This window comes from Trichosurus vulpecula, chromosome 6, assembly GCF_011100635.1.
Source record: "Trichosurus vulpecula isolate mTriVul1 chromosome 6, mTriVul1.pri, whole genome shotgun sequence".
In the NCBI taxonomy this organism is placed as follows: domain Eukaryota; kingdom Metazoa; phylum Chordata; class Mammalia; order Diprotodontia; family Phalangeridae; genus Trichosurus; species Trichosurus vulpecula.
Window position 1 is genome coordinate 160,097,849 of NC_050578.1, and position 13,690 is coordinate 160,111,538.

The window sequence follows — 13,690 nt, forward strand, 5'->3', positions numbered from 1 at the left end:
AGACACATTACTGAGGCAGACTTGGTGGAGCTTGGTAATTGATTATGAAAGCTAAGGAAGAGAGGGGGTCAAATATAATGTTAAAGTTTCTGATATGGGAAAGTATGATGAATGGTGGAATCAATGACAGAAATAGTCAAGCCAGAAGAAATAATAATTTTAGGAAAAAATATACAACTCAATTTTGTACAAGTTGGCTTTGAGGTATACATATGCCCTCCTGATCAAGAGCGCTCTGTGTGTGTGTGCATATATGTATATATGTACATAGATACATAGATTATATTACACACGTGTGTGTTTATGTATACATACACACATACGTGCATACACACATGTATGTGTACATGTATATGTATATACACATACACGGGTGTATGGATATAAACATTCCCCTCCTGTATCACTACCTTGTCATGGCTTGCAAAGCTCAATAAAGCTATGAGCTATGAGGACAGGTCATAGTGGAGAGCTCTGACAAAAGGTGATCCACTGAAGAAGGGAATGGCAAATTACTCTGGTATCTTTGCCAATAAAATCCCACGGACAGTATTAAAATGCTAAAAGATATGACACTAGAAGATGAACTCCTCAGATTGAAAGGTATCTAATGTGTTAGGGGAGGACAGAAGGGACTGCCGTGCTATGGTTCACAGGGTCACAAAGAGTTGGACATGACTAAATGCCTGAACAACATATAAACGTGTATATGTGTATACACATATGTATGCATCCATATGTATGTACATTTATCCATTTGGGTCAAAGCTCTGAAGGTGAATGAGATAAACAAGGGAGAGAAAGTGGAGGAAGAATCAGCTACTCATTCTGATTCATCAGGGCGGCAACTAGCCAAGAAGGGACATTCATTATTCATATAATGCAGGTGATTCTTGCAAAAGAATGTTTCCCCTCGAAACTACTAAAACAATAAAGGAATACAGAAGGAGGGAAGCACATTTATTATACAGATATGCTTCCCCATAACCTCTGTCAGACCAGGATAGTCTATATCACCATAGATATCAGATGATAATCTGAATCCAAGAGATGCCCATTACACCACAAAGATCTCAACAGAACTGATGATGAAGCTGACTTGATTAGAATCAATTAAACATGGGATGAAAAATTTCATAAATCCCATAAACTGAAGAGAACAAGGGAAATTCTGAGATTCTTCAATCATGAGTAAGAAAGAATACCTATGAAACTGCTCAAACAAGTTCCTTGGCACAAAATTCAGGAGAGTATACTTTGTTGTCCGTATTCGATTATTCATGTACGTTCCACAGGTTTTCTCATACTCCTCTTTGAAGCACTGTGCTCGTGCAATCACCACTCGGTGTCTTCCGGCCAGTTTAGGTGTCGGAGGGGGCTTCTTCCCACACACAAGCAACGAGGAATAGTTGTAAAACCTCTCGCTGTCATTCCTGCCTGCACCAGACATCAGTCGTGGCCAGTGATATCTGGCCCACCGAAGAGGGTCTGTCATGCCTGAAGTGCCTGGAATCCAGCTTGTATCAGCGAATCTAACCAAATAAAAAGAATTTTGTAAGAATATGGAAAGTCTGCAAAGGCAGTGTAACAGAAAGACTCTGGCCCTGTCTTTCTCATCAAACCTTTTTGAAATAACAGTAATGGGCCCAAATATTCAACAAATGGGTTGGCATTTTAAACAACACAGGGAATGTTCTGTCTTCTTTAGAATGCTTTCTGAATCAAAAAAAAAAAAAGTAGAATGTTTTCTGAAGAGAAGAAACTGAACCTGATCTTATGACCAGAAATCTCAGTTCCAACGGTGCTTGTTTTCAGCTTTTTTCTAAATTTAAAATACATACAGATATATGTATACACACACATACATACATACACACTGAGTCTTATCTCTTAGATGCTATGGAATTTGAAATAACAACATATATAGCTTTAAGGTTTGCAAAATGCTTTGCGTGTAATGTCTTGATCATTAAAATAATCTCTGAGATGGAGAAGCTAATACTATTCCCACTTTACAAATGAGGAAACTGAGGCTGATTGTAGTTATGCGAATGTCCAAAGGTCACACAGCTAGTAAGTATCTGAGGCAGGATTCAAACTCTGTTCTCTGATTCCATTGCTCAATCTGCTAATGTACCTGCCTGCCTCAGGAAACTGAATCATTTCCTCTTGGAAATTTAAAAAATAAATTCTAATAATTAACTTCTCTAGAATCAGCCTAATCCCATTAAAATTATTTTTGTCTTCTAATCCCCGCCTACATTTATAAAAAAGGTATTCCATTGTAATTAAATTATGTCAGTTTCCTTTTCACCTTCATAAATGTATGACTCATCTAAGATATTTGATTTTTAAATACCTCTTGCTTAATCAAAGGTATTACAGAAAAAAACGTGAAACACGATCAAGAAAACCCAAAGTACCTCATACTAAGCAAGACATCAGAGTTAAAATAAAAGGACACCTAATGCAAATTTGAAGTGAGGAATACAAGAATCATAAAAAACCTGTATGTGAGAGGATGATACAGAAGAAAGGGAATTAATTGTATCTGAAGTCAGAGATCTTAGGTTCACCTCTGACCTCTTAAGCTTCCTCACAATGGGCAGGTCAATGAATCTCCAAGAGATGCAGTTTCCTTAGAATAGATGGTCTTGGATATATGCTCTGATGATTTTATGAATCAGAATATTGGACCAAATATACATAACAGATACTGCCAATTAAAAAGAACCCCTATGCATTTTGGCTTCCGTGCGGCTTATGGAATTAGACACACTCTATACGATGTTATGTTATAATGTAAAGCCTATCCACGTATATATTATATAGGTGTATGCATATATAATTATAGAAGTTATTTCACATATATCACTTGAAATATATGATATATACTATTCTATATATAACCTCTTGTTGTTCAGTCATGTCCAACTCTTCCTGACCCCATTTAGGGTTTTCTTGGCAAAGATACCGCAGAGGTTTGCCATTTCCTTCTTTAGCTCATTTTACAGATGAGGAAACTGAGGCAAATAGGGATGAATGACTTGCCCAGAGTCGCACAGCTAGTAAGTGTCTGAGGCTAGATTTGAACTCAGGAAGAAGAATTTTCCTGACTCCAGGCCTGGCACTCTATCCATTGCATTACCTAACTGTTCCATGTATGACTACAGATATGAATTTTAAGGTACATATTTAGGTAAGACTAGGAGTAGAAAAGAATACCCTGATATATAAGAGGTTAAAACCACCCACAATTTAGAAATGACGCAAGCATTTTTTACTCTGGCCCCCAAAATCTTTTTACGATTTGGGTGAAAGCAAGATAGCTAAGATACTAATAACTTTTCAAAAAATAAGAAAAAATGTTAAAACTTTCTCACCTATTTTAATAAATACTAGCATAATATTACAACAAAGGTTATGCTTTACAGGAGATTTTAATAGTCTAGTATTTAAAGATTCCTGGAAACCATTACAAACTTTTTTTTTTTAAATGGGAGTTCATTTATAATTGAAAGTTGGTTGTTAGATTAGGAAAACTAGAGGGAAAGAGATTGTAAATTTTATTCAGTCTGTGCAGTTTCTAAAATATCATTCATTGTAGGCTATGTGAGGCTTAAAGTCAATAAGTGTTTCTTTATTCATTTGTGTTATGTGTCTATTATATACAAAAACACTGTGTTAGGCACTTGCCTAGAGATGAAAAGAGATTAGGCAAAGTCTCTGCCTTAAAGAACCATAGAGCCTATTAAAAGAAAATACAACTGATAGAACAAATATTTAACAACAAACAAAATCTCAAAATTATCTAGCTCTGCTGTTGTTTCTGAAAATTCACTTAAAAATACTAAGCAGCAACAAAGGTCTGAGTTTAGGTCTTCTGGTGTACTCAATCACTACACGTAACTATCCCAAGTGTACAGATATTTCCCCCTATAGAGGAGCTACGTTTGACCATTTCAGTGCCAGAGACACAATCTTTTTAGCTTCCTTGTCTGCCTGAGACACCTTTAATTTGCCAACACTTACAATTTTTCTCCTGGTACTTTTGTGGAGGGTTTCAGGGTATGATACAGTACCAACACTTGGATATATAATTCAATTTACTGCCAATCTCAGCCACTCATTAGCATTGGATATTCTCATTCCTTTTTTACTAAGGAACTGCAAATGGTCCAGAGTTAAACAATCACCAGCAAAGTTAATTAACATCCAGATCTCCTACTGTTCCTTGTTTTTTCCAGATATCTCTTCTGTCCTTGAAAAATGCTTCTTAGTTTGAAAGAACTGACTCCTCCTAGGGAGCTAAGTGGTATATATTTGGGAAAGACAGAAAGCAGATAAAAGAGGGCTAAAAGTGATTGCTTACATTTGTAATTTCTTTTCAATTTCCAAGCTCGATATTTAATGAACACCCTGCATCCAGACCATGAAGCAAGCGGATCTTCCTACAAAACATACGGTATACTGCAGACACGAGAACCCTAGTATCTGCAGCTCAAGGAATGGAGAAGGGTGACTGACAAAAGGCGTGATGGGCCAACACAGAATTGGGGAGAAAGAGCAGAGGCTGATAGAACTCTCTTTCTCTGGAGCCAGGAATAAACGACTTGTCCACTCTCCTAATCTAACTGGTTTGCCCCAGCAGGAACAATGTCTGTACAGAAATGATTAGAAAAATTTCTGTTTGCAGCAGTTTTCTATTTCAAAACAGTATTAGTAATGGTAATAGAGTGCAGGAGAGGAAGCAAGGCAAAGAGGTTTTTTTTTATTTTCCTCCGGATACAAATGAGACAGGTTGCATAACTATTTAGACAGATATTGCAGATGAACAATGAACTGGACCCAGAAACTGAATAAGAGGAAGAGAATAACTAGATTGCATATAGGAAATTGTGCAGCCCTTTGAATGACCCCTAGTTTTTTCTTAAAACAAAATCACAATTACACACACACACACGCATGTATATACAAACATACAGAAACCAACATTAATGTCGTTTCAATGATAATAGATGCAAATCACGTATTAGTACAATCTCAGGGGGATCAACAGTGTGAGTTACTAGGATGTCAATAGAGAGCCATAGAGTGGGTGTAAATAGACTAATTCACATTACCGATGAAGAACTGTGTGGATAAGGCGTCATACAAAATACCTAAAAAGATGTATAACTAGAAAAAAGGGAGGTGGGCTGGTCACATACCAAGAGGGAACACATGGAGAATCCATTCGCAAGAGCTAAGAGGAAGGCACCTGGCATATACGTGAGCCTTTCATGGGGGACTTAATGGGGACATAGGCAAAAACTGTCCAAAGTGAGGAGCGGATGAGTTGCAATCTGTACCATATTAGGGAGCCCCCACATCATTGGCATTGTGGATTGACACTCATCTGTAAAATGAGCTGGAGAAGGAAATGGCAAACTACTCCATGTCTTTGCCAAGAAAAGCCCAAATGAGGTCATGAAGACTAGGACATGACTGAAATGACTGAACTCCCAACAAAAGTTTCAAAGACCTCATCAGACCATTTTCATAAGGTGCTTTTAGTTCTGTTTTACAAGTCTACATTTTTACCTTTTCCTTCCATCTACTTTATATGCATCAGAGGGCATGGTTATTCTCAGTATGAGTGCCTGTGTCTACCTTCCAAGACAGGACTTTTTAGTATATGGTCTTGGAGTAACTTTTTCTGCTCACCACCATTTGGTGAAATGAATGGCCCTTGACCCAGTTCATCTATGTACCATTTCTGGAATACATACCATTCTTTGCAAATCTTTGCTTCCAAAAAATGTAGTACTAATTTATATAATATTATTCATTTCCTAATAAGGCAACTAGGACATGTCATATTAAGATAAGAGAGGTGATTAATTCATTGTTTAATCATTTTCAGTCATGTCCAACTCTGTGACCCGTTTTGGTGTTTTCTTGGCAGATACATTGGAGTTGTTTGCCATTTCCTTCTCTAACTCAATTTACAGATGAGGAAACTGAAGCAAACAGGGTTAAGTGAGTTGCCCAGGGTCAAACAGCTTAAGTGTCTAAGGACATATTTGAACTCAGGTCTTCCTGACTCCAGGCCTGCTGCTCTATCCACTATGCCACCGAGCTTCTCATGATTATGGTAGGAGTGACTTAATAAATAGAATAAAAAAAATCTGAAAAGCAGGTAAATGATCACATGTGTACACATACACAAAGTTTGATGAAATATACCACGGTCAAAAGCAAACTAGTGCTGAAGAAGGAAAAAGTATTCAGAGATCCAGAACTATTTAAATTTGCATCTGGATTAGCGTCTGCTCGTGCATCACAGATACTCACATTCCTCCTCATACTGAAAGGTGCCAATGCTTTCGAGGCCTCCTTAGTTTTAGCTGATGCTACTTTAGTTTTAGCTGACACTGTGGGTATTCTAATCCAAAAGTTATTCCTAGCAGCTAATCTTGATTTTTCCTGTTGCTTCTAAGTTCATTCCCTTTTTATTCTAATTTGAACAGAGCTGGGAGTTGCTCCCTATTGCCTAATGTTACGCAATATAGTGCATAAACATAATTTAACAGTGCTAACCCTTAAGTTAACCTGTTAACATGATGCATTTTAATTTCAAAATTTCCTAAACCCCCACACAGTCAACATCATATAGATTATGAGCAATCCTTCTTCCATTTCAGGCAGAGATTTTTCTAGCCAGAAAGCATAACTGGGACCGATTATGAGAGGGTCATTGTGCTGTTCACAGAGGCGGTGGGTGTGGCCTCCACTGGGGCACAGACACCTCACTGACCCTGACCTCTTAATCAGAAGACTGAGAAAGATTTGGAGGAGAAACTGGTTGCTACCATCAGCCTCAGGAGCAGAGGTATGGTCTTCATATAGGGAATCATTTTTATAACTTGACTCATGCATAAAATTTCCTTGGGTACATCTCTGATTGTCATATACAGATATGGTACTTGGAAAATCTAATCTATGCCAGTAATACTTGTAGCTTTTAGTTAAAAGATTAATTCTGTTTGTATATGTCACCTATGTGATTTCACAGGCAATAATAAAATATGCTACTTGTATAGCACACACCCATGTGCAATTATGATTAAATAATCATAATGCTATCAGGATTATAAAAAGATTCTGGTTCCAGATAAACACAGGATAATATTAAGTCACAGGCCCCTGGGCAGCATTTGCAAAGTATGGGTATGTCTTTGGGTTGACTTAGACAGCAATTAAGGTCCAATTGTAAAATTCTATAATTCTGCGTATCACCCAAAAGGTGTTACAAATTACAATAAAATGCCATTTAGCTGATTTTTAGCAGGAAGGAAATGATACATTTGAACTCAAAATAATACCACAAACTAGAAGTGACTATATCTCTGGGGCCAAAGTCAAATTAACCTGAGAGGATAAATGAATGGACAAGTATTTTTAGGTACCTACTATGTGCCAGGCACTGTGCTAAGTACTAAGAATATAGAGACAATAATGAAACAGTCCTTGACCCTCAAAGAGCTTCTGTTGGGGGATATAACATGTACTTAAACAAATCTATTTAGAATACATACAAAACAAAGCCAAGGTTATTTGGGAGTAGGGCACAAGAAGCTTTAGAATCAGGAAGGTCTTCCTGTGGAAGGTATTGCTCGAGCTGAGTATTAAAGGATTCAAAGAATTCTAAGAGACACAGGTGACAATGGAATCCATTACATCCCCCAGGCATGGGGGGCTGCCAATGCAAAGGAAAGAGAAAGAAGACCTAATCATGTGAGAGAAGATCAGCAAGAAGACGTGTTTGGCTGAAGCCAAAGGGTAAGGTAAGAAGAACAAGATAAGACGAGGCTTGACAGGTAGGTTTGGGGCTTGAAGGACTTTACTGCCAAAAAGACATGTTTTATTTGATCTTAGAGATAATTGCGAGTCACTGGTATTTACAGAGTAGGGGAGTTACATCACCAAATGCTTTAGGAAAATCACTGTTGGCAGATTGTGGATAGATTGTTATTTATCAAGACTTGAAGTCGGGAGACCATTTCCCTAGGACGGTACCTACTACTGCAATAATCCAGGCAAGAAGTGATGAGGACCTGAACCAGGGAGATGGTGGCTGAGTGAACACAGAGAAGGTATCAGATGTGAGGAAGCTTTTGATGACAGAAAATACAAGATCTGGCAAATAAGTGGATTATGTCTGATCCTTCAGGGGCACACAGAAGTTGTGAATTTGGATGATTAGAAGGATGGTAGTTCCTTCAACAGAAACAGGGAAGCAGAGAGGATTTTTAGCAAAAAGGCAAGTTATAGTTTGGACAGGGTGAACTTTAGATGTCTATGGGACATTCAGTTTGAAATAGGCAGTTGGTGATGCAGGACTGACTGTTCCTGACCATGGGATCCTTAAGGATAGGGACTATTGGTGGGGGGGAGCTTTCTTTGTATGCCCTGCACTAAGCACAGGACCTGAGGCACAAGGCAGAGACTTCATAAATGTTTGCTGACTTGTGTCATCATCTAGTCCACATCTTTCCATCTTTTTCACAAGAACATAAAACTTTCCCAAAAGACTCGCTAAAATTTAAGTAGACAATTCTCTATATCATTGTTCTTATCAGTTTAGTAACCCTCTCATTAGACTGGTCTAGCCTTGTTCTTGGTGAGGTCGTGCAGCTCCTCTGTGACCACAGCTTCCTTTTCTTGAGGTTCACTAACCATGCCTTTACCAATGTATTTTGTCAGGAAGTCAACCACTCTGGCTTGTAATTTTTGGATGCCTTTCTTTCTCTTCTCATGCCTGAAAACCGGGACAACATCTGACCTATTCCAATCTCATTCTTTACACTCCTCATTCAAACATCACTGAGGTAAGTCATTCCTACCAGTTCTTTCAGGAATCAAAAATGTAGTTTATCACTACTAGTTGAAATTAATTCACCTGGGACGTCTAGTGGTATTTCCTTACTTATTTTGGGTATCACTATCTAGTTATACCAGGGGTGGGGAACCTGCAGCCTCAAGTCCACGTGTGGCCCTCTAGGTCCTCAAGTGCAGCCTTTTGACTGAATCCAAACTTCATAGAACAAATTCTCTTTATAAAAGGATTTGTTCTATAAAACTTGTACTCAGTCAAAAGGCCACACACAAGGACCTAGAAGGTCACATGTGGCCTTGAGGCAGCAGATTCCCCACCCCTGGCTTAAAATAAGGAAGACTCATCTTCCTCTTTTCAAATCTGGTCTCAGAAACTTACTAGCTGTGTGACCCTGGACAAGTTACTTGACCCTGTTTGCCTCAGTTTCTTCAGCTGTCAAATGAGATTTGCTGTATTTCATATCCTTCTCTTCACATACTCTACATTCTAGCTTATTAGGTCGACCTACTTATCCTTCTGTACCTCATCTTGTGCTGTCACTTAGCCTTTCTCTTTTCTTCCCTCTGTTGTTCAGAATCCTCAACTTCCTGCTAAACTCACCTCTTGTCTTTTTTCCTCCTCCACACTCTCCCAGTTATTGGTATTCTCTCTCATAGATATTCCTCTCCTCAGAGGCAGCTGGTGGTACATTGTACGGAGCACTGGGCCTGAAGCCAGAAAGACCTGAGTTCAAATGTGGCCTCATTTACTAGCTGTATGACCCTAGGCAAGTCGCTTAACCTCTATTTGCCTCAGTTTCCTCAATGGCAAAATGGAAATAATGATAACACCCACCTCTCAGGGTTGTGTACTTAGCACGGAGCCTGGCACAAAATAGGAGCTATATAAATGCTTATTAAGTTCTTCCTTCTTTAGTTAAAGTCCTTGACTGTTGTCTTTGTATCAAGCTTGACCTCATGAATTGTATATGGGAGGAGGCTGATAAGTGTTTGCCAAATTAAAGTCTTACACATTCATTTATTCAATAAACATTTAGTAAGTACCTACTATGTACCAGCTACTGTGCTAAGCACTAGGGATACAAAAAGGCAAAAGAGAGTCCCTGCCCTCAAGGAGTTTACAATCTAATGGTGGAGACAACATTCAAGAAAATATATCAAGAAATCTGTATACAGGATAAATAGAAAATAACTAGAGTGAAAACACTAGAACTGAGAAGGGATAGGGAAAGCTTCCTAGAGAAGGTGGGATTTTAGTTTGGTTAAAGGAAGCCAGGAGGTTAATAGAGTGGATGAAGGGGTAGAGTTCCAGGCATGAAGACAGCCAGAGAAAATAGCCAGAGCCAAGAGATGGAACGCCTTATGTATGGGACACCTGGGAAAGGCGGGGTATCACCAGATCAAAGAGTATCTCTGTCAGGGAGTAAGGTGTAGAAAGATTGGAAAGGTAAGGAGGGGCTAGGTTACGAAGGGTTTTTGAAGGCCAACAGAGCATTTTGTATTTGCTCCTGGAAGCAATGGGAAATCACTAGTCTATTGAGAAGGGGTGGTGAAATGATGAGACTTGTGTTTTAGGAAAAATCACTTTAGTGTCTGAATGGAGAATGGATTGGAGTGGGGAGTGACTTCAGGCAGGCAGACCCATCAACAGGCTAGTGCAGTAATCAAGGCATGAGGGCCTGCACTCATAGGATATAAAGAGGGGAGGCCGGTGTAGAGTTGAAATGGTTCACCATGGGGTCAAGGTGGGGAGAAGAGGAATGGGTAATATAGGGGAGATTGCCTGGAAGAGAAGTGAGGGGTCAAGGGACTGGAGTTCATGGTGTGGAGGGAGAGTAAGGTTTAATAAATGAAGGCAGAGGGAGAGGCGAAAAGCCAATCGATGATGGTTGGATAAGAGGATTTCAGAATTTATCACATAAAGTTCATTTTTGACTAGGAGAGAAACACTTCCAAAAGCAAAGTGTTTCAGCCCTCAGGATAAGGCTTGGGCTGTCAGCATTCAAGAGGACCTAAGTCACAAAGGACCCTGCTAATTCTATTTCTTCCCAGTGAGGGAAGAGAGGAAGCTAACTAGAGATGAGGGGGATTCTCCTTAATAGCCAGAGTTTTAAAGAATCTCTCTGAGAGAAAAGAGAGGATGCCAAGAGAAGAGGGAAGAGTGGAGGGAGGACAGAGGAAAAGAGGAAATGGTAGGTTCTTCTTGGACACGTGGGCCAGCAGTGGGGCTGTGGCAGCATTTGTATCTGCAGCTTGGTGTGGCTTCTACTTCATGGAACAAGATGGCCCTCCTAGGATTAGCTCATCACTTCAAATTTCATCATCGTGCCTCCAACTCAAGCCTTGGAAATAACACCTCCCTCAGCCTCCTCTGCCTCTACTCCTCTCAAAGCCTTCCTTTGGAGAGGCAGAAACCAGACTTCTAGCCCACTCCATTTTGCATCTGCAGCTCTGCCTGGTTTCAATTCCATGGAACGAGACGCCCCCCCACACCGGGTATCCCCTGGTGTCCCTCCCTCCCCTTTCCAGTTTCCTTTTGTGTGTTGTCTTCTCTCATTAGGTTGCAAGCAATTTGAGAGCAAGGACCATCTTTCTTCACTTATTTGTTTCCCCAGCGCTTAGCACAGTGCCTGGAACACAACAGGTACTTAATAAACGTTTACTGAGTTGAACTGAAGTAGTGATAATGACATCTACAATTCTTTATTTCAAACCCAAGTCTCAATGAGGACCACAAGAGGTGAATTCTAAACGGATAAGTGGAGAGGTACATATAACTAAATATAGATGTTTCTCTCTGTGTACGTATGTATGTGTGTCTATACATACACACATACAACCTTTTGTAGTCTTCACTGAGACTTGGGTTTGAAATAGGGAACTGCAGATGTCACTACGACCAATTCAATTGAACAAACATTTATTAAGCATCTCTGTCTCTGTCTGTCGGTCTCTCTTGGGCATATGTTTGATCAGATGCCTGGAGTGCTGAAGAAAAACAGACATGGAGAAACTGGTGGTCCTATAACCCCACTCCTCCCCTCCACATCCTCCCACACACCTTACTTCAGATTGGTGTGCCTGGCAGCCATTTCTAATTGTGTTCTTATATTCTGAATCTGACTGATCTAATCTTAGTCCTAATAAACATTTGTGTTTGACCTTGTCCTTGTATTTCCTTGTGTATCTTCCTTCATGGGGCAGCAAGGTGGTACAGTGGAACTCTTCCTGAGTTCAAATCCAGCCTCAGACACTTACTAGCTGTGTGACCCTAGGCAAGTCACTTAACCCTATTTGCCTCAGTTGCCCACATGTTAAATGAGCTGGAGAAGGAAATGGCAAACCACTCTAGTATCTTTGCAAAGAAAACCCCAAATGGGGTCACAAAGGGTTGAGACGTGACTGAAAAACAACTCAACAACAACAACAAATTGTGCCCTCATGTGAGAGCTATAGGAATCACATAGGAAATAGTGAGGTTTTCTAATGCAGGGCTGGGATCCTAACCCCCAGACAATTGTTAGAGAGTTTTCATTCTCCAACTGGGACCAAAATCATTAGCCATTCACGTTTCATTACTTGCACCTCTAAGGGCAAAAATATACTTGAAGCCTTTTAAATTTCCCTTATCAGACATGAGCCTAAAGAACAAAGGAATACCCAAATAATCAGCTGAATTTAACCTGGTCAGCCAAGAGACCAGTAATCTATTATTAAATTAAATTATTAAAATTAAGTGATAAAAGTCTAGTCAAAAGAAAAATCACTTCAAGGTCTCTCAGGAGCTACAGCAGTCACTATCACTCCTAATATTCTACTAATCTCTAATGATACAGATCTTGGGTACTGGAGATGCCAAAGACATATATTTGCTGATACAAGGGCACAGCATCCCTTTTGTTATTTGCTATTTTCCTACTTTATCACATAGATATAGGCCAATGGGAGCATAAATGACCATGTCATTCCTTCTATATGCCTCAGCCTTGACTGTAAATTAGACTTGTCTACACTGCCCATTCAAGCGGTTGGCCTCATAATGAAGTCAAATAAGAGGTATTTTTTTCATCCTTTCCATGCCATTTCACTAGAAATTTACTGATGCAATTGGTCTTACTTAAGACACCACATGATTGTCTAGTGGCAACCCCCAAAAACTTCAATCCATGATGGACATCAACGAAAACACACCCCAATTTTCTCGCTGTTCAGACAAGGATATCTTAGTTTGTCAGAGTAAATATTTCAAGAATCCTTGGATTTCTCCAGTGGGTATTCTCCTTTAATATAATTTATATTTGATCTTGGAGGTAATAGGGAGTGACATGATCAAGTGTGTACTTAAGAAAAGTTACAACCAGTATGTTTCAGAGATAGAACTTGAATCCAGGTCTTCCTGGCTTTAAGACCAGCTCTTGCAGTCACTACCCAGCATTGCTGCTGTTGTTATGTTTCATTCTTCATGACCCCACTTTTGGTTTTTTTTTGTTTTTGTTTTTTTTGCAAAGACACTGGAGTGGTTTTGCCATTTCCTTCTCCAGTTTGTTTTACAGATGAGGAAACTGAGGCAAAGTTAAGTGACTTGTCCAAGGTCACACAGCTAGTAAGTATCTGAGATCAGATTTGAACTCAGGAAAAGGAATCTGACTCCAGGCCCAGCATTCTATCCACTGCACTGCCTAGCTATCTATCTCTGCTATTAGAGGGTGGGGAACCTACAGCCTTGAGGCCACATGTGTCACTCTAGTGCAGCTCTTTGACTGAATCCAAACTTCATAGAACAAATCCCCTTAATAAAAGGATTTGTTCT

General features: G+C 39.5%; 1 protein-coding gene across 1 annotated transcript in view; it reads right to left on the minus strand.

Moving 5' to 3' along the window:
* The window catches only part of ATP10D (ATPase phospholipid transporting 10D (putative)), a 119,078-nt gene that overhangs the window by 73,374 nt on the left and 32,014 nt on the right, over positions 1 to 13,690 (minus strand). The window contains exon 2 of the mRNA XM_036763512.1: positions 1,206 to 1,532. Coding sequence (XP_036619407.1) covers positions 1,206 to 1,495 — 290 coding nt within the window. The 5' untranslated portion in view covers positions 1,496 to 1,532. The remainder of the gene's footprint in view (positions 1 to 1,205; positions 1,533 to 13,690) is intronic.